The sequence below is a fragment of the Pseudoliparis swirei genome, chromosome 21 (genome assembly GCF_029220125.1).
Source record: "Pseudoliparis swirei isolate HS2019 ecotype Mariana Trench chromosome 21, NWPU_hadal_v1, whole genome shotgun sequence".
NCBI classification, from domain to species: Eukaryota; Metazoa; Chordata; class Actinopteri; order Perciformes; family Liparidae; genus Pseudoliparis; species Pseudoliparis swirei.
In genome coordinates, this window is record NC_079408.1 from 4929775 (window position 1) to 4956824 (window position 27050).

The window sequence follows — 27050 nt, forward strand, 5'->3', positions numbered from 1 at the left end:
GTGGGGTTCAGGCCCCCTTCCACAGTCCTGTGTGTGTGTTAAACAGAGAGAGAGAGAGAGAGAGAGCATGGATGTGTGGAGAACCTTTTGGGTGGTGCTTCATTGATTGGTGAAGCTTGACGCGTGCGGACCCCCCCCCCCACTGCCCGCCAGTCGACTTCTCTGCATCGCCGTATTCGCCGCCCTCCCTCCTTCCACCCCGCCCTCTTCCCTCCGCCCTCCTGTCCCTGTGCGCCTCCTCTCCGCCGTTCACAAACAAACACACTGCGGTTCTTTTTGTTTTTTTCCTCTCTCGCCGCCGCCGCCCTCCCCCTTTTGGATCCGGGTTCGTGGCTCTGGCTCGGACTCAACTTCCCAGAACCACCCACCTGACCCAACCTCCGCATCCTCCGTTGTTACCTGGGCGTGCCAATGGACTGTATGTGTGTGTGCGTGTGTGTGTGTGTGGCGGCCCGCCACCGGGCCGTCACATGACACGGAGAGACTTCGATGTCGGACGAGTCGCCTCGATTAAAAAATAGTCGAACGCCGGGTTTTCTCCACGTGGCTGTCGAGGGGTCCTGAATGACGTCGCTCCATCTAATCTAAAGTGATGACGCCTCAGATACGGGCCTTCCCATTGGTTCCCTCACAGCCAACCAGAAACGTCCTATAAGAAAGGCCGAGGCGTGAGGCCCGTCTGACCTGTAGATTCTGACGCTCAGGGTTCCTATAGGACCTTTCTGGGGACGTGTGATTTGTGTGTACGTTGTTGTTGTTGTTGTTTTGTTACCCGTTAAGATTGTCCATGTGTGGCGCTAGAGGTCTTTCAGCCTCGCACACACGACCCCCCCCCCCACTCTCGAGTTGTCCGCCATGTTCTCCGAGGATGACGTCGAAACCAGCCGAACAGTCGATTTGAAGGTGAGTTGGTCGCGGAAGGCTCCGCCTCCTCGCCTTCCTGAGCGTGGGGGAGCCCCTTGTTGTTGTTTACGGGGATGGAGACGCGGACCGGGATCGTATCCTGTTAACGCAGCTTTGACTTTCAGGTTGCACGTCACCGTGTTGTTTTTGTTTACTAGAATGTGGAACTGTGTGCCGACGACGAGATGTCGAATGTTACGGGGATTACCCCGAGAGCTTTAGAGGAAGGCCGTTACCTCGACGGCGCCCGGTCCAAAAGATCCCCGTGCGTCCGTTAAGACGCTCGCAGCGTGGCTGAGTTAAGGTGTTCGTGTTATTTTGTCCACCTCTTTACGTGGATATCTCATCGCCACCAGAGGACAGGTCCGTTTCTTTCTCCTCCCCCCCTCCATGCTATCATCAAACCCCCCCACAGTTGTTATTATGTCCAGAGGTCCATCCGAGTCCCCCGGTAGCCGAGTGTAGTCGCCGCCACACGCCTGATTAATTATGACGTGTGACATCATTCTAGTTTCCAAAGGATGTCAGAGTAACGCGTCGAGAGCGAGCTGAAGCACAAAGTCGAGGAGGAAGAGGGGGGGGGGGTAGTTGACGGATGTTAGATGACACCTTCGTGTCCACGCGGTCCCTGTGAATGATACACGTGCCGTCTGCTTGTGATCTGCATATATTTGCTTTTTTTAATTTTTATATCTGTATTTCACTGCATGCCGATCATGAATAAATTAATTTTCTTTCTCATAAAAACGCCTGGGTCTCTTTTTTTAAATTCTAATTTATTGTTGACAGTGACACTAAATGACATGTATGTATGTATACTGAAGGCATTGTGGTTTAGTTTAGGATGAACCGCTTCTACCTGCAGCCTGAGGGATAAGATGGAAGTCGTATTTAGGGTGGGTTAAGGAGTGTGTGTGTGTGGGGGGGGGGGTCTCGACTGCTTTTGGGTCATGGTAATGTCCTTTGGTTCTGTTTTCCGGGAGAGGTGGGCTGAAACTACAGAGACCGTGGTCTGCCGTCGAGGCTCACTAACAGCAACAGGTGCGTCGCACAGCCCATAAAACCCTCAGTGGCGCGCGGGGGGCGTGACTGACGGCCCTCTCCGCCAATCACGAGCCGGTTCCCGCTGCCCGCGAGAGACCACCCCGCCTTCTCAACCTTTTTAGGGGCAGAACCCGATACCCTCGTGCTGTCGGGTTCCCATACTTATTGGGGTGCGGTCACGTGTGACACTGACCAGGAAAGGAGCACCGGACCAGCAGGGTTTTCTGGTAGTGGGAGCACCACCTCCGCACAGGCACCTCGCACCAGTGGAGACTGGTCTCTGCAGCCCTAAACGACCTCTCCCCCCCCCCGGGAAAAAAAAGCGAGACCCCCACGTCTCAAGGTGGTTCTTGCCCTCACGGCGCCGTCTATCGCTCATTCATTTTTTTTTTCCTTCTATAAACTGAGGGGGACGTGAAGTCCTAACAGAGGCTGCACCATGACGACTGTCGAAACCCATATGACATACACCAACTCCTACACGATCAACCAGGAGGAGGTGTACATGACCCAGGAGAACGACTGGGACCGGGACCTGTTGCTGGACCCGGCCTGGGAGAAGCAGCAGAGGAAGGTAGGTTTGGATTCGGAGACTGAGCAGAGGTTTTACGCTTGTGCGTAATTACGCACAGATTGACCCACGCCCGCACACTACTAACGCGTAGCTTTTTTTCCTGAATGTTAGCATGATAGTGTTTTTTTAGACTCACCGGCCTCCTCTCTAATAGTGCAAAGTCTAAAACAGACCGAGGTGAAACCGAGTGCCTTAATCGGCCTCGCACCTGGCACTGCAGTCCCGCTGGAAGCTGTGTGGGCAGATATTTTAGGCCTTGGAACTTTCCTCAGTGTTGTCTTTCAGTGAACTTGCGAAGACTGTCTAAATATAATACCACCCTCCCCGGGCTTGCGTCTGCATTGGAATGAGCAAATACATATCAGTTGTCCGGGGTTTTTAGTTTAACTCCCGACACTAACTAAAAAAGGGTAAAGTGATGGGGAGAGAGACGGTTTTAAAGTCATTTAAATTAACAATATGATGGGAGAGAAGGTCTAAAGTCATTTAAATTAACAATATGATGGGAGAGAGAAGGTCTAAAGTCATTTAAATTTACAATATGATGGGAGAGAGAAGGTCTAAAGTCATTTAAATTAACAATATGATGGGAGAGAGAAGGTCTAAAGTCATTTAAATTAACAATATGATGGGAGAGAGGTCTAAAGTCATTTAAATTAACAATATGATGGGAGAGAGAAGGTCTAAAGTCATTTAAATTAACAATATGATGGGAGAGAGGTCTAAAGTCATTTAAATTAACAATATGATGGGAGAGAGGTCTAAAGTCATTTAAATTAACAATATGATGGGAGAGAGAAGGTCTAAAGTCATTTAAATTAACAATATTCACTTAAAACCAGCATTTTGTCACTTTAAATATTCTTAATTTAATTAGTAAATTATTAAATGAGTTTGTAATTACAAATAGACAACAAAAAAAGGAAAATATTCGTGAGAAGAAAAACAAATCTATTACTAAGCCCATAATAAGTTATCTGTTGCCTAGGCGACCAGCTGGCCAGGACAAGCTTGACAGGTGGGTTTAATTACCTGTCTGAGCTTTTTTTTTTAAGTCATCTGACGCGGGTGAAGTCATGCACAAAGGTTACTTAAAAAAACAAAAAAACATTTGTGTCATTGTTAACCCGTCACACACACACACACACACACACACACACACACACACACACACAGTGTGCGTGCGGAGCTGTGTTCCAGTGTATATGAGGTGTGTTTTCACCCTAAAGTTTATAAAGTAGCCGGTGCAACTGTCCGCTGCTTCGCCCCGGGCGACATTTTTCTTCCAAGGGACCAGAGTTGCATTCCCAAGCTGGAAATAGCTGCCGGGTAGAACACCGCCGGCTCGTCTTGTTTATACCATTAAGATCTTTTTTCTCTGAGAATCACACATTATGACATTAAATTAATGGACCGCTGCAACATTGTCTTGTTTTTTGTGTTTTATTGTTATAATAATACTGTTTCCAGACGATTAGCTCGCTGACATTGAGTTTGGGTCACAGAGCGAAGATAAACAAAGTTTACCGGATATCTTTAAAAGACTTCTTCTTCACGGCTGGAACTATAATGCATTCAGTTTGATCTTGTGCAATACACATATATAAATATCAATATTTATATATGTGTGTGTACAATAATCTGAATCAAGATGTCTTGTGATCCCCTGACCGGTAGAAATATCCACTTCCTGTTGCGTTGGCTGAACAAGAGACAAGAGGACGGGTTCAGTTCATCGCGAAACCGATGTCATATTTATTTATTTATTATTTCTACATGCTGTTTCTTTTATTGTTGGATGATGCAGACTCTAATCTAAGATGATATTTTTTTTAATGATGCTTTTCTTTTATAATTCACATATCAGCAGTAAAAAAGAATCAGACATATTTTATATTTTTATGATATCTATCGATTTATGCACTTTATTATTTTCTTTGTTCTATTCTTGACCTTGTGTCACCACAAGATAATTCTCGTGTCACCACAAGATAATTCTCCTCCCCCCCCCCCTCCCCCCTATAGGGATTATCCACTCTAATCTAACCTGATCCAATATCATCTCATTTATTCTAATAACTCCTAATCTGCAAGGAGCGCAACATTAATTATTATTTTATTAAACACGCATGTTTAGATGTTACTTTGCACCTTCAGAATGTCCGATAGAGCCGGAGCACCGTGACAGGCTGAGAGACCTCAACAGATGGTAGAGAGAGAGAGGGAGAGAGAGCGAAGGAGACAGAGAGAGAGAGAGAGAGAGATCGCCATGCTGGTCGATATACAGCCCGGGTTGGTTTCACAGACCTACAAATAAACATCTTCCTAAAAATACTTGCTCTGCTTCAACCTCCCTTCCTCCTTCGCTCCCTCCCTCCCTCCCTCCAGTCAGGGCGAACACTTCCTCCCGAAGGCCATTCTTGACGTATCCCTCCGTATCTTTATTTTCCACGTCACACTTTCTTTTTCCTCTCTCTTCTCCTCTCAGAAGAGTCCTTCTCTTCTCCTCTCCCCTCCTTTCCTTCGTGCACCTGCCTCCAGTCCTTTGACCGTAAGGCGATATAATCGGCCTTGGGAGACCTCGTGCGGCCCGAGCGCGCCGCTCTCTTTAGTCCTCTCACCTCCCGACCTCCCGGGGGAGGAGGTCACCGCACCCCGTTGCTCTCCTCGGCATGTACGGCGGAGCTGAAGGAGGTGATATCAGCCCATGAATATAGCCGCTGCATCATATTCTCGTAATGAATATGAAAGGAAATCTCAGCGCCACCTGTTCTCTCCTTGAAATTTCAGTGAAAAAAAACCAAGAAGCTGCTCGCCACTTGATGCTCGTGGTTACGTGTTTGTCAACACACAGGGATGCCGAATCCGATACGGGGCTGTGGCACTAGTGTGTGTGTGTGAATTGTCCATCTTGACACATTGGTTTATATTTATATATATTAATCATGAAGCAGCTCTTGTGAGATTGCTTTTGAGTTTGAGGAGGGGGGGGGGGGGGGGGGCAACTTGCATGATGTATTGCATCCAGCAGACACGGGTCAGAAGGAAGGAGATAGGAAAGGGCGGAGCGGAGAAGGGCCGGGTTGTCGGTTTAAGTCAATTTAAGTCGGTTTAAGTCGGGTTTAAATCGGTTTAAATCAATCTAATTCGGTTTAAGTCAATTTAAGTCGGTTGAAGTCGGCGAGTTTGGGACAGAAGTCGATGTTTCCGTGAACTCCCGCTCACCGACGTCGGCCTCGCCCATCTGGAACAAGTCGTGATCTTTAAGAGGATCAATAGCTGTTTGAAGATGAGCTCTCACAGGACTAATGTACATGTATTTATATGTATATATTTAATAGAAAAGCACCACATGATACAGCAGAGGTCCTCCACCAATACGCTGGGATTCAATTTATTTTTTCTTCTTCCTTTCATTTGTACAACGTTTAAAGGAGTATTCTCAGAAAGGTTCCCCGCTGTGAGTGAAGTCCTCTTCAGTTTCACATCGTTGAGGAGTTCAGCTGCTTACTAAGTGAATGACCGGCCGCCTATCCGAGCTTATGTTAGCAATAACCTATAAATACCCGTTACATCGGTTATTAACGGGCAGCTGACCCGTTAGCCCCGAGCATCCTTCTGGTCTTCAGGCGCAAACTGATGTTTGTCTCAAGGAAGGGTAAAAATAGTCGCCCGACGTCTCGGTGGGTGACGACATCGATATTTAGGAAAGAGGTCAAAATCACACTCAAGTTCACACTATTAATAAAATCACCTTTTTTTTGTGTCCGTAATCAAACAATAAATTCGTTAATTTTAATGTCTTCAATATGAATTAGAGTCTTGCCCAATGTGCATTTAAATGCTGAGCTCAAAATACAGAATTACAACCAGATTCATGAGCAGGTATCATGTAAATTGAATAATAATAATAGGGTTATTCACACATTTATTACTGCAACTCCTTATCATTCTGTAAAAATAAAATAAAAAAACAACACAAAGCGAATGAAATGGCAAAAAAAGACAGCGTCCGCTTCAAGTGGCGTAAAGTTACACCTCGTAATGTGATATTCATCCACTTATGTAACGTCCCTCAGTGGGGGGGGGGGGGGGGTGAAGGTGCTGCGTAATCAAATCTATTCAGGTCTAATCTCATTTTGCACTTTAACAGCTTTAGCCCGACGAGGTCATCGATCCTCACCTTCTACCTGACGGGTTCCCGGAGACGATCCGGGGATCGAGGCGCTGTGCGCTGGAGGAGGGGAGGAAGGGTGGGGGAGGGGCGAGGGGGTGTAATTGTGGCCCCATGTCATCTTTCTGTAAATGTCATATCAAGAAAAAGCATATCCAAGCAAGAGATTTGAAACGCCTCCTTGTGCATGGCCTTTTTTCTTCTTCCTTAAAGACCTTTTCTATTATTAACAACAACAGCGCTGCATGAAGACATAAGGTCCTTCCCCCCCGTCGGCCATCCTTCATCCTGTTCCCTTCACGGTGGGAACGGGCCGATCCATCGCCACGGGGGCCACAATCGGCTCACTTCTCCGGGTTTGTTTCCTCCCTCTCGGTTTTAATTCGCCCCGTCAGTGAAGGCATTTGATTATTTGCAATTCGCCGCCTTCGGCCTGCTCCCAAGATTCAACTTGGCATCTTCGCTTCCCTCTGCGAAGGAGCGTGTGCTCGCCGCGCGGGAACGTTACGTTCTCTCCGGTGTAGAGACTTCCTTTTTTGGGGGGGGGATGTTTGGATTTTCTGATTTCAGTAATATGTTTTTTCCATTTGTAAACAAATCAAAACTAGACGAGGGGGGGGGGGGGGGGGTCGCAAGGCGGGAAGGTCACAAAGAGAAGTCGCCGAGGAGTCCCCCCCTCGCTCCCTCCTTCCTCGAGAATATTACGCAACTCATCCGCAGTGTTGGGAGTAACGCGTTACTGTAATTCCACTACTTTTAGCGGTAACGAGCATGTAACGAAGTATTTTTTTAATCAAGTAACGCAGTTACAATTACTGAAATGTAAATGAGTTCGTTACTCGCGTTACTCTCTTTTGTGAAAAATGAACACTTGCAGACAAGAAGACAAGCTAGGCCGACTTTAGCTGCTTCTGATCCGACATCGCAGGACCTTGGTGGCGCAATGATATTGTAACGTCTCGGACGTTATGGACTGATGACACGGAGACGGGACGACGTTATTAATCCTCACTTTATTGGGCATTCACCAACACAGACAGCTGCTCCTCTCGGCTCAGCAGCTCGAACGTCAACAACAACGGTTCCCGTCAACCACCCTTAACTTCCGTTTTCCGACAGGTTAACCCCGCCTCCCCTCTACTCCGCCAATCACAGGCACGCCCCCTCGACCAGCAGCACGGTGCCACACTGTGATTGACAGCCACTTCCAGTGTTGCCAGGTCCGCGGTTTTTCCGCGGAATTGGGCTACTTTTGAAGTGTTGCCGCGGGTTTATTTTTTTGTCCGCTGGTTCGGGTAGACCTATTTTGCATGCAAATTACATGAATATCTTTAAATAAAAATCGATATTTTAAATGAAATAATTTATTTATACCCACATCCTACCAAACTGACTCCAGATCAGCACGTACACGCCGACACATCCGCGCACACAGGTGAGCACACACTCACTAGCGCCCCCCCCTCCCCTCAATTATATGCAGCACCTCAAGGCACCTTTGTTTTCTCTTTTAATTAGTGTTAATACTGTAGGCCAATCACTTTTATTTCATTGGGCCTAATGTGGTCAAGAAAACACTGTTAAATGACAGACAGTTATTTTGTATTAAGTTAAGTATTAAAAGGGACTTTTGTACTACTGCTTGATTTGAAGGCCTGTTGCCCTGTTGATTGCAATAAATAGGTCTACAACATATGTTTATTGTGTTTGACTGTTCAGTACTGTTCATTACATTAAAAAAGCAGACATAAAAGTAACTTTAAAGTTACTTTCCCTAGTAACTAATTACTTTTGATATACAGTAACTAGTAAAGTAATTAAATTACTTTTAAAAGAAGTAACTAGTAACTATAACTAATTACTAATTTTCAGTAACTTGCCCAACACTGCTCATCCGGCGAATCAATAAAACCCGACTACGTTAAAGTAGGAACGTTCTGTACGAGAATCGCTTTTCATAAAGTCTCGCAAACCGCAGTCGGACGTCGATACAAAAAAAAACGATCCCCCCAGGTGAATTGTGTGTCGGAGTGAAAGCGAAGGTAGCGCGGTGGCGAGGCGTTCGAGGGCCGGCGTGTAAGCGGAGAGGTGAGAGAAGCCTCGCTCGGATCAAATGGCAGTTGCTATTCCCGAAGCCGTGTCCATGTAGGGAGGCGTCTATAAACTGCTTTAGTGCAGGAGCCCCGGGAGGCCGTCGCAAGGGCCAAGGAGTGTGTGTGTGTGTGTGGGGGGGGGGGGGGGGAATTGTCTTCATTCATTCACTGTATTTTATGAGTTCTTCTAAGGATCGGGACGCAGTTTGAAGACAGGAAAATTGTTTTCTTTTAACGAGGAAAGCGGAGACGCGATACGACCGCGGCGGCGGCTGAAAGTAGAAATAATGATCGATGGGCCGGTTCGATCGGATCAGAGCCGTCCTGTGGGTCCGCAAATAGAATAAAAGGGGGGATTAGTGAGAGCAAATTGCCATAACGGTCATATTAGTAAAGCTAAAAGGAAATAGCGCAGTCTGTGTTTGTTTAAATTTGCGTTCATCTTCAAGTCAAACAGTTATTATATAGTTATTATTCTTCAGGCTCTTTGCTGGCGTGGAAAATGGAGGCGAGTCGGTGACCTCGGGAACTAAACGACCCGCGGAGAGGTCGTCGGCATGAGAACTTGTCGCCTCGGGGTCCCGACGGCGTCGGGCTCGAACGTGGCGTTCAGGTCCGTTTCCGTCTAGTAACGAGAACGCGTTGCGTCACGCGGATGTATATTTATAGGCGGGTCGGGAGAGAAGTCGCGCCTCTTATAATAGGACTGAGGTCACGAAGACATCGCCGCGGTGACCGGAAGAAGGCCGTCGTCTTTTTTTTACTTCATCCTGAACCTGGAGCTGTAACTTCCTGGTTGACGGGAGCGTGTAAACGCACCGCGGGGGGGGGGGGGGGTTCATGAATGTGTCGTGTGATCGTCTCGAGCGGAGCGCTAAACGACCTTTTCGTCGGTTCTCCGATCGAGGACGGGGGCACGCGAGGTCGGCGTCTCGCTCTGTTGAAGGAATGAATGCGTGTGAAGACACGGGGCCCTCGTGATAGAATGAGCTGCCCCGAGATCTGCCTGGACGGTTTTGCGTCATTTCAGAGGAAGAAATTAGACACAACTGCCCCACAAATCCTCCTGCCACGGTCATATATCCCCCTGTGTGTGTGTGTGTGTGTTCAACATGTCACTTAGTTCCATACTTGTTTTTTTACGATCAACTACCTGCACAGCCACTGACCTTACCGTCGCGCTTAGCGCAAAAAAACCCCGTCTGTGGATATTTAAACTCACTGTGTCGGCTCCACCTGCTCCCTCACCAGCCGAAATCCCTTGTGCCCACAGTATGTCTCACTGGCATCTGGCTGGCACGGGGATGACACACACACACACACACACACACACACAGCACTAGGCCTTTTATCCTCTAAACAAGGCCATAAATCCCTGGGTTTGGACTCGGGCCTTGCGGTTGATATTAGCTCGTTAATCCTTTTTTATAGAGGTGTAAAGGACGGCTGATACAATAATGTTGGGGATTTATATACTTACAGCTGCCGTTCACATAAGAATAACCATCGGGAGAGATTAAGAGAAAGGTCTTCCTCTCTGAAATGAGCTGTTGATATTCAGGAGGAAGGAGAAGTTGCCAGATTTCCTCTTAATTAACAATAAATGTCCCACGGAGTCGTGTTTTATAATCTAGCCGATGACCTTTGAATTTGATTCCTCCCGTTTAAAAGAAAAATACTAATTCATATATTCGTAGCGATTGGTTCCCGCCGGTTTTCCCTTTGTTTATTTGTTTATTTATTGGATCCCCATTAGCTGACGCCTTAGCGACCGCTAATCTTCCTGGGGTCCACAGAAAGGACAAAATACAATACATACAAAAACATACAAAACATATCGTGAAACCAACAGTTAAAAATAGTGCAGTCAGATGCACAGTACAGTCGAAGGATAAGATATATGTTATGCAATTCAACTTAATTCATACAAAGAAAAAGAACACTTTAAAGCAAAAAAACTGATTTTTCCTCAAAGATTGTTGAATTTGAAACGTTTTTAGAGGAATTAAGACATTTTAATATCTCGAGAACCATTAAGTTCGTGACTTTAGTTGACGTAAAACCACGATGTACCAACGTCAACAATCTCCGGATAACGCTTCAGTTTTCCATGATGGAGGAGCCTCTTAAATATCGTTATAATCATCATAACAGAGGAGCGTTTTTTTAATGAAATGATAGATGAATAGTAATAAAAGCACCTGCAGCGACAGGTGTGACGTCACCGTGACAACGGACCACGCTGCGGTGCCGATAGTGGTCGAGGCCTTTTGGCTCTTTTGTCCTCGTGGCTCGTTCAGGGTCTGTGTTGAGGGGTATTTAAAGGCCACTCAGGGGAGGAAAGGGAGGAGGAGTCAAGGGAGGTGGGAGGGGCTCCGCCTGTTGTGTGCTGCCCTCTGCCGTCTCGGTTTACGCTGTTATCGCGATTGTTTTTGTGATGCAAACGCCATCTTGTCTCGTCAGTCTTTGATTAGACGTTTCCCTCATTTTACTGCCAGTTTTTACAGATATTTACCATTTGATTGCTTTCTTTTGAGACAAAAAGGAACATTTTTCACAGAAAAACATCGCATTTTTTGTAGAAAACTATTCAAAAAGCGTATAGTGTACACAAATAAATTATTGAATTTGACACGAATGGTTTAAGAGAACAAGCAGCATTTTATATGACTTAAAAAAAGGAAAAGTTAGTCTTCTAGTCTCTGCAGAGCACGACGATTTACAGTACCGCCTACGGGTGTCCTGTTAACTCTCTCATAAGATATTTATTTATATTTATTTATATTTATTTATATTTATTTTAAAAAACAATAACTTTAAGCACATTGAACACAAGTGTCAACTCCTCTCTCCAATCCAATAACGGGAGATGACAGCGTGTTTTCTGTGTTTTTAATATTATTCTGACCTGTGGTTGGTTGACATTGTTTTTGTTGTTTCACTGTGTGTGAGTGTGTGTGTGTGTGGGGGGGTCAGACGGACAGGCCGAATATTTCGACAATGTGGCTTCTGGGTTTTGGCTTGAAACCCGTCGTGTTTCACTCATTTCGCTTTTGGAGATGTGTGTGTGTGTGTGTGTTCAAAGTTATCACTATAAACATGTATCGAGCCACTTCTGAAAGCATCTTATTGTTTTGTGTACCTGTGTTGTTGTGCTGCATGTCACGGTGAACACTGTGAGCGTGTGAGCGCTCCGTGAACAGGTGTGTGTGTGTGTGTGTGACGACGGGAGCTGACGGACAGGTGTGTGTGAATGGGGTCAACCGCGGCGACCTTGGAGGCTCTTTGTACACCGGCAGCGAGATATATAAATACCTGCGTTGTATTTTCGGTAAGACGCGTTCATACACCGGCTGCGTGTTGACGTTAAACCCTGAATCATTATTATTCATCATGAGAGTTTCTATGGATGAAGCTCGGTTGCATTTCTCTTCTCATATTTCTCAAGCGGCATCCGTCGATGAAGACGTGGAAATCAATATCAAAAAACAATGCATTTAAATTGCTAAACGAAAAAGGTTCGAATTGTTTTCACACGCAGGAGGCGCGATGTTGTTGGGGATTAAATATCGTCGTCTTCTCCGGACTTCAGGAAACACGTTTCGCCACACAAAATAATCACAATCGGATATTTTTTCTCTAAATGCAGCTCTCAAACAAACAAAACCCAAAACCCCAGAGGGATGGGAGGTAAACGCTCCGCTGCGTCGGATGCTCAACTCGACGACGATAGATTTACCCAAAATGCATTTGGCCTCTAAGTGCTTCTGAATGGACGCTTTAAAAAGAAAAGGCTGAGTTGTTTTCTGCATTACGGCCTCAGGAGGTCAAACCAACGCAGCCTTGGGCGGTCCAGAAGTAAACGGGTACCGGCAGAGCTGCCGCCGGTGTTCCCCGTACGGATGGAATAACGTCCACGTTAATCCGTTAATCCAGAGAAACACGACTCCGGCGTATTCGTAATTTGGGAAATCGGCAACGGAAGACGTGCAGGATTAAATCTGCACACGCCCGCGTGGCACCAGACTGGACACCGGAGGACGAGACCTGCAAAGAGGTCGCGACCTTCCTGCGTGTTTCATCAATTATCCACCCAATTAGCAGAAATGTAATTAGTGAAAAGAAATTGAGTGTTAATTAAATTTAGTTTATTTTGTTTCGCCTAATATCACAAATTAAAAATATGCCTCAGAGGGATTTACAATCCGTACACATCCGACATCGCCGACCCGGGACCTCACATCGGTCCTTATCGGTTAGAGTCTATACACTCGGAGATGAGATCACATTAGGATCTGATTAGTCAGACCCCCCCCCCCCCCACACACACACACACACAATCATGATTCATACAGGAGAGCTAGAGCAAAAGGAAAAGGGGAAGGAAGGCCGGGGCTGGAGCACACGCTGGAAAGATCAACTTTTCCTCATTTTGCAGTTTCAAAATAAAAGCTTCAAATTGAACAAAGTGACACGTTTTATTGTGGAAACACGTGTGCATGAAATGTGGTCAGCAGCGTTTTTAAAGCCGCTCCTTATTAGCCGTGAAATATTATCTGATTGGAAGTGTCGAGTGTGTCGGCACATATTTGGACACGGCGATCACAAAAGTCCCGTCGAGAGAAACAAGTGTGTGTGTGTGTGTGTGTGTTTGTGTGTGTTGTACTGGCACCAGACAGAACATACCTGTAACTTAACAGTAAAACAGGAGCTGCTCGGCCTCAGGAGGACAGCAGCCGGTCAGACATGCAGCCAAAGGAGTCATCACTCCATCATGAAAGATAGATTTATTTATATTTATTGAAACCACAACATGTTTCTGCCGGTGACTGTAGTTCATGCTTTCATGCTTCATAACAAAAAGTTATGTTTGTCAGCGCATGGGTCAAATAATTCTGACTACATTTACCAAAAGAAGAAAAAAAATTCCTCATCGGACAATAATTCCCATTCCCACCTAAATATGATGTGAGGCTCGACTCCGAGGTCTGTTGTGTAAAGTGAATCCTGCTCATGACTGCCCCCCAGAGGCCGGCGGCGGTATCTCCACCCGGCGGTTGCGTCAGAGCGAGCCGACGTTATTAAGAGCTCTGAGCCCTTTCAGACGGGAAGAGTGTGTGTGTGTGTGTGTGTGTGTGTGTGTGTGTGTGTGTGTGTCAGCTGTATTGAGGGACAGCAGCCATGCTTCCCCTTGGGGGGGGGGGGGTTATGACAGGCATTCAGCTCGGCCACCGTAACCTCATTTTACAAGGAGGACCTGTAAAAGAGGCCCTGAGCGGGAGGGGGGGGGGGTGGGTGACCTCATGCCCGTGGACTCTGTGGACCACCACAGGCGTTAAAACAAACCTGTGGAATGAGATCATAGAGGACTGGGAATGCGAGCTCCGCCCTGCAGGTCCGGCGGATGATGGTTTAGTTTGATCTCCGTTGAGCACGTTGGATTTAATGGATCCTGGATTAAGTTTTATTGGCTTTATGAGCTCAAATTAATCCTGGATTTCAATTACCGGCCCGTTTAGTCTCTAACAGCCTTTCCTTTGATGTCGGCGAGCTCCCCCCCCCCTCCTCTCGGCTTACACACACTTTCTCCAGTTATTATTTCATACATCGTCGTGTTCTTGAACCCATTCTCTCCTCCTCCTCCTCCTCCTCCTCTCTCCGTCTTGGACTCTTACAGTCCACCTCAGGAATCCAGCCTTCTCAGCTGTCCGGTGGTGTCCCATAGCGAACCGATTTAGCCTCCTCCTCCTCCTCCTCCCTGCTCTGTTGGCTCCATGCATCCTTCCTCCTTCATGTGCACCTCGTCTCCTCGCCGACTTGGCCTAGTGGCCCGTGTGTGCTGGATTAGGAGCGTGTCTAAATTTGGTCATGCGTGGCAAAGGAGGCGAGCACCTGCTGGGACCCCGGCCGGGCCCGGGCACTCCTCTCACTCCTCTCTCCCCTCACTCCTCTCTCTCCTCCATTTTGCTCCCTCTCTCCACTTGGAGTGTCTTTCTTTAGGCTTCAAACGCTGAAATTCACTTTGATTTCAATAATATTAATGCGACGGTGCATTTTTTCTGCTCAAATGTTGCAAAGTTTCCATCAGACAATTCCAGGAGTGAAAGAAGTATTTATATTTAAATATAAATAAGTACCAGTAAATATAAATAAGTACCAATACTGAATTATGAAGATACTTCATTAAAAGTAAAAGTCCTGCATTCACAAGTGTTGTTCACAACATATACTAAATTATGAAGTTTTGTTTGTACAATTTTTTGTTGCATTAATATGTAAAAAACACTTTAATATTGTAGCTGGTTACAGTGGAGTTACTTGTTACTAGCTTTTATATATATATATATATATATTTCTATAGATATATGTATATAATTATTATTTTCTAAGATGACCGTGTGTTTATGTCTATATAAAATACTTATTTGTAAAGCAGGTGTATTGTGAATAAAAGTATAATATTTCTCAAACCAAATGAACTTCAAATACCAGCAGTGCAGAAGTATGACATATGTCACGCTGGCCACTACTTCAAATGTTAAGATGATGTAATCACAAGAGCAACCTCCTCTGGTCTGTAGCTCCTGTCATGTGACTTCCTCTCCGGCTTCATCAGAGGGGTCACTCGTGTGGTTTCTCCCTGTCAAAAACAACAGTTTACTTTCCTTCTCCCTCTTCCGGTCACCATCTCGTCCCGGTCTGCTTTGCTCCTGCGTCCATGTTGATCCTCTCGTGCACTTTTCCGTGCACGTTTCCGACATGGAAGCACACAGATATGTGACCGTACACCTGCAACGCGCCCCGCTGCCATGGAGATGTTTGCTCTCACCTCCACTGAGCACACACCGGGTGTGATTTCTGATTAGTACACCTCTGTCTCTCTCTCTCTCTCTCTCTCTCTCTCTCTCTCTCTCTCTCTCTCTCTCTCTCTCTCCGCCCACACCATCATCATCTGTAGTTAGTTATTCAGCTCATGTATTCATTCTGCTTCGACGCCCACACGCACATCCTCCATAAACGCTGGCAAAGGTGTCGCTCTAGCAGCCCTTACACACACACACACACACACACACACACAGCATCGCCCAGGTGAGCGGTTTGCTTTCTGAGCACATCTATTAGCACATGATTTAACGTGCATATTTTTGCAATTTTTGTGTTCATCTAATGAGTTTCACAGGAAAATGCTGATTTCTTTCCAAAAAGAGAAACCATCCAATAGATTATAATATAATTATATAAACCATCCAATTGATAAAAATATATAATATAATTATATAAACCATCCAATTGATTATAATATATAATATATAATACATAATATATAATATAAATATATAAACCATCCAATAGATTATAATATATAATATAATTATATAAACCATCCAATAGATTATAATATATAATATATAATATAATTATATAAACCATCCAATAGATAATAATATATAATATAAAGCAGGAGTCAGTTTCTCTTTGTTCAGGACTGTCGACTTGACACATTGAAGCGGACAGTTCCTGCACTGCCAAGCAATTTTGACCCGGCTCTCAGAAGGGAAATGTGTGTGTGTTTGTGTGCGTGTGTGTTTGTGTGTGTGTGTGTGTGTGTGTTACAGGCTGTATCCTTGTGTGCGTGCAGCAGGTAGAGTCATGGCTGTCATTGTCTCTGAATGTGCTTGTCATACAGTCAGAACGGTGACAGTGTAAGCTACTCCATCTTCTCTCTCTCTCCCTCCCTCCATCCCACCCTCCTTCCCTCCTTCCTAACCCTCCTTCCTTCCCTCCTACTCTCTCAGACCTTCACAGCTTGGTGTAACTCCCACTTGAGGAAGGCCGGGACACAGATCGAGAACATCGAAGAGGATTTTAGAAATGGCCTCAAACTCATGCTGCTGCTGGAGGTCATATCAGGTGGGCGTCATCAACACACACACACACACACACACACACACACACACACACACAGTCACTGCAGCTACGATGCTGTTTATAAAAACTCCTTTTTGTGTCATTTTCTTTGTCGAGAAGAGACACATCTTCAACGGTTGATGCTCTTCAATGATCATTTTAAACTTTAATAACTGATGCATGCGATCTCTTAAATGCTGAGGACACAACGGGAGCGTAAACACGTTTTCCCACCATAATTTCAACCCTAACTCTTCTCTGTAACGTCAAACAAACAGTTATTACACCTGCTGTCAGATCACCCATAGGGATGACATCCTAAACTACACACACACACATTTAACGCCAGAGCTCTTCATCATCTATTCTTTCGTTCTTCCTCCAGGTGAGAGGCTGCCCAAACCCGACAAAGGCAAGATGCGTTTCCACAAGATCGCCAACGTGAACAAAGCTCTGGACTTCATCTGCAGCAAGGGGGTCAAGCTGGTGTCCATCGGCGCTGAGGGTGAATAACAACGCTCGCCTTTCTTATTTCATATTTCCCTCCCTGCGCTGCCTTTTGTTTTTGCCTCTTTTAATTAACACACCAAGGTCACGCCATATTTGCATTTCTCGGATGTTTTTTGAGCTCCAGATGGCCGGCTGATTATTCAGATGAGGCGAACTACAGATCAACCAACTGGGAACACTTGCGTTTTAATTCATTAAAATACTTCAGGTTACTCTAAATATGTGGAGCTTTTAGTGAGATACATAATTAAAATGAGAAAAAACGCTGTGTATTAATGTTGTCATTTATAAACACTTATTGTTGAATGGAAATTAGATGTAGAAGGGAGATAAAAACAACAGTAACTGAATTTTAATATGTATTTAAATAGTGAAAATGTTCCTAAGCTACATTTTAATATAAATGTAATGCTAAGATTTAGTTTAATTCTGCTTTAGTTGTTCATCCTGCTGAGTTAAATCAGTTTATCTCCTAAAAACAGTGAGCACATTTTCATGTGACTTTGTTTTACTTTAATTTTCTTCTTCTTTTATTGCAGTCGAGATGTTTTTTGAGCCTTCGGGCCGCGTGAAATTAAGATGCTTTTGGGGTTTAATATCTTCTCTCTTGCCATGATTAATAATGTGTTTGTGTCTCTCTGTGTGTGTGTGTGTGTTTGTGTGTTGACAGAAATCGTCGACGGTAACGGGAAGATGACCCTCGGTATGATCTGGACCATCATCCTGCGCTTTGCCATCCAGGACATCTCTGTGGAAGGTGTGTGTGTGTGTGTGTGTGTGTGTTGCATGTCAATGAGTTACCCTCAGGGCTGCTGGGAGATGTAGTTTGTTACTTTTTACAGATAAAAATCCTTGTTCCCTCCTTTTTATCTTATTTCTTTCTAATATTAATGCTGGAATAAAAACACAAACCTTTCCTCCTTTTTATCCTTGTTTCTAATATTAATGCTGGAATAAAAAATACCCTGTTCCCTCCTTTTTTATCTTTTTTTCTAATAATAATGCAGGAATCCAAAATAAAAACCTGTTCCCTCCTTTTTATCTTATTTCTTTCTAATATTAATGCTGGAATAAAAACACAAACCTTTCCTCCTTTTTATCCTTGTTTCTAATATTAATGCTGGAATTAAAAAAAAACCTGTTCCCTCCTTTTTTATCTTTTTTTCTAATAATAATGCAGGAATCCAAAATAAAAACCTGTTCCCTCCTTTTTATCTTATTTCTTTCTAATATTAATGCTGGAATAAAAACACAAACCGTTCCTCCTTTTTATCCTTGTTTCTAATATTAATGCTGGAATAAATAAAAAACCTGTTCCCTCTTTTTTATCCTTTTTTTCGAATAATGCTGGAATTTGAAAAAAACTATTCCCTCCATTTTATCCTTTTTTCTAATAATAATGCTGGAATAAAAAAACTAACCTGTTCCCTCCTTTTTATTTTTTATATAATAATAATGCTGGAATAAATAACCCTTTTCCCAGAGACCTCTGCTAAGGAGGGTCTGCTGCTGTGGTGCCAGAGGAAGACCGCCCCCTACAGGAACGTCAACGTGCAGAACTTCCACATCAGGTGGGTCGACCACTCCGAGCTGTGGCATCATCAGGAAGTGCAGCCATCTTTTTTTCTTTTCTTTTTTTACTATTCTTTCAAGCTATTCTTTGTGTTCCCATGTAACATCCTCCTCCACCGTTTCCTCCTTCACTTTTCTGAAACTTCCCTTTTTCCCTCTTTTCCTCCGCCTCTCAGTTGGAAGGACGGCCTGGCTCTGTGCGCCCTCATCCACAGACACAGACCCGACCTCATCGACTACTCCAAACTGAGAAAGGTTCCCCTTCATCTTTTCTTCCTCTTCTGATTCCCTCTATTGTTCCTCCTTCTTTCTGAATTATGAGGATTGTCACTCAGTCGTCATGCATCTCTTATCTTTCATCTCAGTTTCTTTGCAATCAAACAAGTCATAAACACCCGTTTATTGTAGGAATGGAAGAGGTCAATACCAGTATGTTTGGATTCCAGCTGTCTGATATTTTGTGCTGAAAACGGGAAGAAAAATATATTTAAACATTCGCAAAAATAGAAGAAACGTAGTTTTTTAATTCTTCCCCCACTGTCGAAAGGGTATACGTCGCAACAATGGCCGCCGTTGTGATTGTTGCGTAATTGGCGGTGAAAAAATTGCATTTTTCAAAAGTGCATTTTTAAAAAGGTGTATTTATCAAAAAGGGCATTTTTCAAAAGTGCATTTTTCAAAAAAAGCATTTTTCAAAAGTGCATTTTTTAAAAGTGCGTTTTTCAAAAGGGCATTTAAAAAAAAACATTTAAAATGCATTTTTTTTAAAGGGCATTTTTCGAAAGTGCATTTTTTAAAAGGTGTCTTTTCAAAGAGCATTATTTTTAAAGAGCTTTTTTTTAAAGTGCATTTTTCAAAAAGTGCATTTTTCAAACAGTGTCTGACTGTAATGGTGTGTGTCTGACTGTAATGGTGTGTGTCTGCAGGACGACCCCATCGGGAACCTGAACACGGCTTTCGAGGTGGCCGAGAAGTTCCTGGACATCCCCAAGATGCTCGACGCTGAAGGTGAGAAACTGGATCCTGAACGCACCATCAGACCCACAAACCAGTGCAGGAACCACACACACAACGCACAATAAAAACCTACAACGCAGCAAAGTAGTTTACAGAAAGCAAAATGACGAGAGGCGAGAATCTAATGAAGCGCTGAACAAAACAAACGTGTTTCTATTGTGGACAAAATGACTCATAACAGTCGTAATGTTCTTAAACGTGTTAGTCTTACATTTTGTCATATTATCTTCAAATTAGGAACATCACATTTTAAACTAAAGAAAGGATAGATATCATAAATAAATAATGCTATCAAAAATATAACCTGGTTTACAAAACGTGATGGTGACATGATAAATTACACGTAAAGGTGTAATCATAAAAATAACAATAGATGACTGTTATATAATAATATTTAACCGTTGTTATTTCTTCCTCGCCCAGATATTGTGAACACACCCAAACCGGACGAGAAGGCCATCATGACCTACGTGTCCTGCTTCTACCACGCTTTTGCCGGCGCTGAGCAGGTCAGATGGTATTTTGTTTTTCACGTTGCAGTAATATATGTAAATGTTATGTCAACGTGTATTAACCGTTACTCCCTCCGTCAGGCGGAGACGGCTGCCAACCGGATCTGCAAGGTGCTGGCCGTGAACCAGGAGAACGAGAAGCTCATGGAGGAGTACGAGAAGCTGGCCAGCGAGGTCAGAAACCGCTGCAACCGTTTCCTCCCACGCTCCGTCTGCCCCCTGAATCCTCCAGAGCACCGACCTCACACGTGTCTAAAGACCCCGATATATATATTTATATTGACATATATATATTTATATTGATAATTTTTAATATATATACATATTCTTTATATTTAAATATATATATACTTATAAATATATTTATTTAGATACATTTATTTATATATATATACTTATATACTGTATATATATTTATTTAGACACATTTATTTATATATATATATTTATAAATATATATAAATATAAATGTATATATATTTATTCATTAATATATGTATATATTTATCTTAATACATATATATTCCTATAAATATTTATATATATATGTAACACAATTTGCTGTTGAGTTGCACGAGAAAGTAAAATAAATAAATTTGCGAAGCCGTTTAGATGAAGTAAAAGTGATGTTAAATGGGATTAAGAGACTAAAAATGAATGAATACTGAAAAAACCACCCCACAGCAATATCACAGACACACGTGAGGAAGTGGACCACGACTGGTGTTCAGAAAGCACAACCGGAGATATAGAACCTAACAATCAACGTTTCCCCTCCCAGCTGCTGGAGTGGATCCACCGCACCATCCCGTGGCTGGAGAACCGCACGGCGGAGCAGGCCATGCGCGCCATGCAGCAGAAGCTGGAGGACTTCCGAGACTACCGCCGCATCCACAAGCCGCCCCGCGTGCAGGAGAAGTGCCAGCTGGAGATCAACTTCAACACCCTGCAGACCAAGCTGAGGCTGAGCAACAGGCCCGCCTTCATGCCCTCCGAGGGCAAGATGGTGTCGGTGAGCCCAAAAGCAGACCTTTAACATAAGAAAGGATGGAGGGAAGAAAGAAAGAACATTTACAAACCCGAAACTCTCTCTCTCCACCAGGACATCGCCAACGCCTGGAAGTGCCTGGACCAGGTGGAGAAGGGCTACGAGGAGTGGCTGCTCACCGAGATCCGCCGCCTGGAGAGACTCGACCACCTGGCCGAGAAGTTCAAGCAGAAGTGCTCCATGCACGAGTCCTGGACCGGAGGTAGGGATGGAGTTATGTCACAGTGAGCGATAAATAAAGTTAATTTCCGTGAGACGGTGAGATGGAGATATTCTGTTCTGTGTGTGTCACATTTTCAGCTTAGCTGGCGCCCTAATTTATAATTGGAAACCCCTGGTATAGATATCTTTAAAGGTTTTTTTAAATATATATATATATATGTTTATATATAAATATATATATTTATATGTTTATATATAAACATATATATTTATATATATATATATATATTTATATAACCTGTTATGATCAATGTAACACAATTAGCTGTATATATTTTTGTTTACGTTTAAAAAAATAATATGAATATATTTAAATATACATTTTATACAATTTAGAATTGGAAACCCCTGCTATGGATATTTTTTTACATTTGCACCTATATATCCATATTGCTGTATCCCTAAATTGGCTCTCGGTCATGAAAATTCAAATATTGGGGATAATAAACAGTCAAAGAAAAGGGCCAAACAGGCCTAGTGGGGTCTCTGGACGTCTTGGTGGGAACTCTGGAGGTCTTGATGGGCCCTCTGGAGGTCTTGGTGGGAACTCTGGAGGTCTTGATGGGGTCTCTGGAGGTCTTGGTGGGAACTCTGGAGGTCTTGATGGGGTCTCTGGAGGTCTTGGTGGGGTCTCTGGAGGTCTTGGTGGGGTCTCTGGAGGTCTTGATGGGGCCTCTGGAGGTCTTGATGAAACACACTGTGCGTTTCAGGGAAGGAGGACCTGCTCTCCCAGAAGGACTACGAGTCGGCCTCCCTGATGGAGATCAGAGCCCTGATGAGGAGGCACGAGGCCTTCGAGAGCGACCTCGCCGCCCACCAGGACCGAGTGGAGCAGATCGCCGCCATCGCCCAGGAGCTGAAGTAAGTGTGTGTGTGTGTGTGTGTGTGTGTGTGAAGGATAAATATGAGTGGAGGTGAGCATACAGTGGAGGAGTGGAAGTCATATTCATGAGAGGCTCAGAAGATGAAAGCAGAAACCTCTGATCTCCACGACTCCTCCAGAGCTTTAGTTCTCGGATGTTTTTTTAATGATCCCTTTGATGTTATAGCGTCACCGTGACGATGAACATGTCTGCGTGCCGCACATAAAATCTGCTTTGGAAGTCACGAATAGAGGAAATTGTGTCCTTAGAAATCAAAAAAAGTTCCCGACATTAAAGTGATCTTTAATCTTTAATGGCGCCTCGTGTCCTCCAGCGAGCTGGACTACCACGACGCCGCCACGGTCAACGGCCGCTGCCAGGGCATCTGTGACCAGTGGGACAACCTGGGCACCCTCACCCAGAAGAGGAGGGACGCCCTGGAGGTAGACGCAGAAACAGCAGCACGGGGGGGGGGGGGTAGGACCACGCCTTCTTTAACTGTGTGTGTGTGTGTGTGTAGCGCGTGGAGAAGCTGTGGGAGACCATCGACCAGCTTTACCTGGAGTTCGCCAAGAGGGCGGCGCCCTTCAACAACTGGATGGACGGAGCCATGGAGGACCTGCAGGACATGTTCATCGTCCACAGCATCGAGGAGATCCAGGTGCACACGCCGTGTTTCTAATGTTTGAGTATTTTCATGCTTTAAAGTCTTTTGACTTTTACAGTAGAAACTCTTGTTTTGGTAAAATATATTAAATACACGAGAGATTGTCTCTGATAGTTTACTGGGATAGATCTTAATTCTGGTCCTGGTATATTTATAATATATATATATATATATCTTCTTTAAAAAAAAATATATATATACATAAATAAATATACAGTACATATAGAAATATAAATTCATATACAAATATATATATCACTAAATATAGATATATAAATAAATATGTAAATTATATATATGAATATATCTAAATAAATATATATTTAAAGAAAAAAATATATATATACACATAACAATACATATATATAAATATAAATATATATGTATAAATAGACAAATATGCAAATAACCTAAAATAATGATATAAATGAACGTCTGCCTCTACGTTAACACCGGCCGAGTGAAACATTGACCCCCGATCTGCCTTCTTTAGAGTCTGATCACCGCTCACGACCAGTTCAAGGCCACCCTGCCCGAGGCCGACAAGGAGCGCATGGCCACCATGGGCATCCACAACGAGATCCTGAAGATCGCCCAGACCTACGGCATCAAGCTGTCCGGCATCAACCCCTACACCACCCTCTCCCCCCAGGACATCAGCACCAAGTGGGACACCGTGAGTTGAACCCCAAAATCACAAGAATCCCATGTCCAATGTGTCCCTCCAAGAAGCTCCCGTGAGTGCCTTTGATTCGTTCGCCTGCAGGTGAAGCACCTCGTTCCCCTCAGAGACCAAATGCTCCAGGAGGAGGTGGCCAGACAGCAGGCCAACGAGAGGCTGAGGCGCCAGTTCGCTGCCCAGGCCAACATCATCGGGCCCTGGATCCAAACCAAGATGGAGGTACCCAAAGGAAATACAATAACGTTATTTATTTAGGTATCGCAGGAGGACACTTTGTCGACCACGGAAAAGTATCAAAGGGTAATGGAACAATGAAATACATTATATATATATATAAATACATTATATATATATATATCTATAAATACATTATATACTTATATATATTTATATATATATATATCTATAAATACATTATATATATGAATACATTATATATTTATAAATACATTATATTTATAAATACATTTTATATATGAATCCATTATATCTTTATATATATAAATACATTATATACTAATATATATATCTATAAATACATTATATATATGAATACATTATATATTTATATATTTATAAATACATTATATATATGAATACATTATATATCTATATATACATTATATATATACACATATATATATATATATATAGACATATATATAAATATATACATTTATAAACAAATATATATACCGTATAAATGTATATATGAATATATATAGATATATATAATGTATATAAATAAATATATCCTGTATATATAAAATAAGAATGTATAAATATATATATAAATAAATATATATATAAATAAATATATACTGTATATATAAATATATATATACACACACATAGAGTATTATCTAAAGACACTGGTGACATGATTTACGCTATAGAAGCACATTAAAAAAAAACCTGATTATCTATACACAATAGCGTGTACGACACAAATACACGTAAACATGCTGGTTATGACAGTACGGGCGTGTCATTGAGATGTTCTCTCCCTCGCCTGCAGGAGATCAGCCACGTGTCCGTGGACATCGCCAGCTCCCTGGAGGAACAGATGAACAGCCTGAAGCAGTACGAGCAGAACATCATCAACTACAAGTCCAACATCGACAAGCTGGAGGGAGACCACCAGCTCAGCCAGGAGTCCTTCATCTTCGACAACAAGCACACCAACTACACCATGGAGGTACGCCGGACTTCGCTGCAGCCCCGTGAAAAAAAAGAAAACGCCGGGATAAGCTCCTCCTCCTTTGTCTGAAGTGCATTTCTCTCCGCAGCACGTGCGCGTGGGCTGGGAGCAGCTGCTCACCACCATCGCCAGAACCATCAACGAGGTGGAGAACCAGATCCTGACCCGCGACGCCAAGGGCATCAGCCAGGAGCAGCTCAACGAGTTCAGGGCCTCCTTCAACCACTTCGACAGGGTGAGGCGTTCAGGGACCGCTCAACGACACGCCTTAACTCAAAGATAAAGCTTCCGTTCGTTTATTTATTTCACGTGACAAATCAGCCTCGTCATTTTCCATCACTTGTGTGTTTCCTCGCCTGCAGAAGAGAAACGGCATGATGGATCCAGACGACTTCCGCGCCTGCCTCATCTCCATGGGTTACGATCTGGTGAGATTCAGGCGTCATCGGATTTCAGAGCTCCCTGCATCGATTGACGGAGTCATGAGCGTCTCTCTCTCTCTCAGGGCGAGGTGGAGTTCGCCCGCATCATGACCCTGGTGGACCCCAACAACACGGGGGTCGTGACCTTCCAGGCCTTCATCGACTTCATGACCCGCGAGACGGCCGAGACCGACACGGCGGAGCAGGTCATGGCCTCCTTCAAGATCCTGGCCTCGGACAAGGTGAGCAGTCACACACACACACACACACACACACGAGAGGCCAGAGCAGGGGGGAGATCTTCGTGCTGGCTCCGCCTCCATAACCCCCCCCCCCCCCCTGCAGAGCTACATCACGGTGGAGGAGCTGCGCAGGGAGCTGCCGGCCGAGCAGGCCGAGTACTGCATCAGCCGCATGACCCGGTACATCGGATCCGACGGCACCACCGGCGCCCTGGACTACATCTCCTTCTCCAGCGCCCTCTACGGGGAGAGCGACTTATAGTAAAACAAACAGAGAAAGAAGTCGCTTCTCTTCACCTCCTCCCCCCCCCCTCCACCCCCCCTTTCTTCCCAGCTCCTTTTACGATTTCTCCTACATGCGGAGAGAGAGCGACTGAACCCCCTTCCGGCGCTCCTTCTATTCTATCATCTTTTCTTCTTCTTCTTAACTTTCTTCCCCTTCTCCTCCTCCTCCTCCTCCTCCTCCCCCTCCCCCTAAACAAACACTGTCCAGAGAGGATGAGAGTAGAAGGCTTTGCTGGTTCCGACCGGTCAGCTCGTCGCCTCGTTTTCTTTTTAATAAAAAAAAAATCCAGGGAGGTGAATTACGTGAGCGGCGTACATAAGGTTTTTTTTTTTCCGGAGCAAAGCCTCCTGCTCTCTCTCAGATGACATCTGATATTTTTTTTGCAGAAGGGTAATTAAAGAAGAGAAGGTGATATATAAAAAAAAACACTAAAAAAAAGCTGGTTGGTGGTTTGGTTGGTTGTGTATTTGTGCAGACGCATGCTACGTTGACGTTTAGAAACACTCGGACTCTTCCTCATCACACACACACACACAGAAGCAGGTCAGGGTGCTATGATGTCAGAGCCAGACACGCCCACTCCGTTAGAATAGAACGCCACGGCACTGTGAAACCGTAAAGCCTTAAAGCTCAGGAACAAATGGAGCAGAGAGACATTAAAATGCAGAAAGAGAGAGAGAGCGACTCGGAGCAAAGCACTATGGGTAATCAGACAAAGAGAGGGCCATGGCTGGATGGGGACTTAAGAAGGAAGACAGACAGACCCCACGCGGGGCATCGGGGGTTAAGTTATGGACTGACGAGACGAAGCGGTCCGGCGGGGGGGACCACAGCAGGCCTATTGTCAGTGTGCGCAGCAAAAATAGGGTTCTGGTCCCGCCGTCGGGTCGGCCATGAGGATCAGTGCGAGTCGACTCCTCCGGATGTTTGACGGTGATGTTTTTAAAAATTGCGTGTGTGCTCCCCGAGTTTCTCATTCTGTCCATCGGCACAGACGCCACGGGAAGAAAAGAAAAAAAGAAAAGTTCCATACCTCAACTTGGAATAAAAAAGGAAAAGTATATTACTAAACAGATGTCGTGTGGTCTTTTTCCTCTCGGGGCTTTAAGG

General features: G+C 44.2%; 1 protein-coding gene across 1 annotated transcript; it reads left to right on the forward strand.

The window, feature by feature from the left end:
* Positions 1-1876: 1876 nt before the first annotated feature.
* Positions 1877-27011, forward strand: actn3b (actinin alpha 3b). Its single transcript, XM_056443253.1, has 21 exons — positions 1877-2521; positions 16585-16699; positions 17082-17201; positions 17877-17963; positions 18690-18777; positions 18955-19033; positions 19705-19786; positions 20219-20304; positions 20389-20481; positions 21089-21319; positions 21410-21557; positions 22288-22438; positions 22775-22883; positions 22961-23101; positions 23601-23783; positions 23874-24008; positions 24808-24987; positions 25079-25225; positions 25353-25418; positions 25496-25654; positions 25758-27011. The coding sequence occupies exons 1-21, from the start codon at positions 2387-2389 to the stop codon at positions 25914-25916; spliced, it is 2694 nt and encodes an 897-aa protein (XP_056299228.1). The 5' UTR covers positions 1877-2386; the 3' UTR covers positions 25917-27011.
* Positions 27012-27050: the final 39 nt, after the last annotated feature.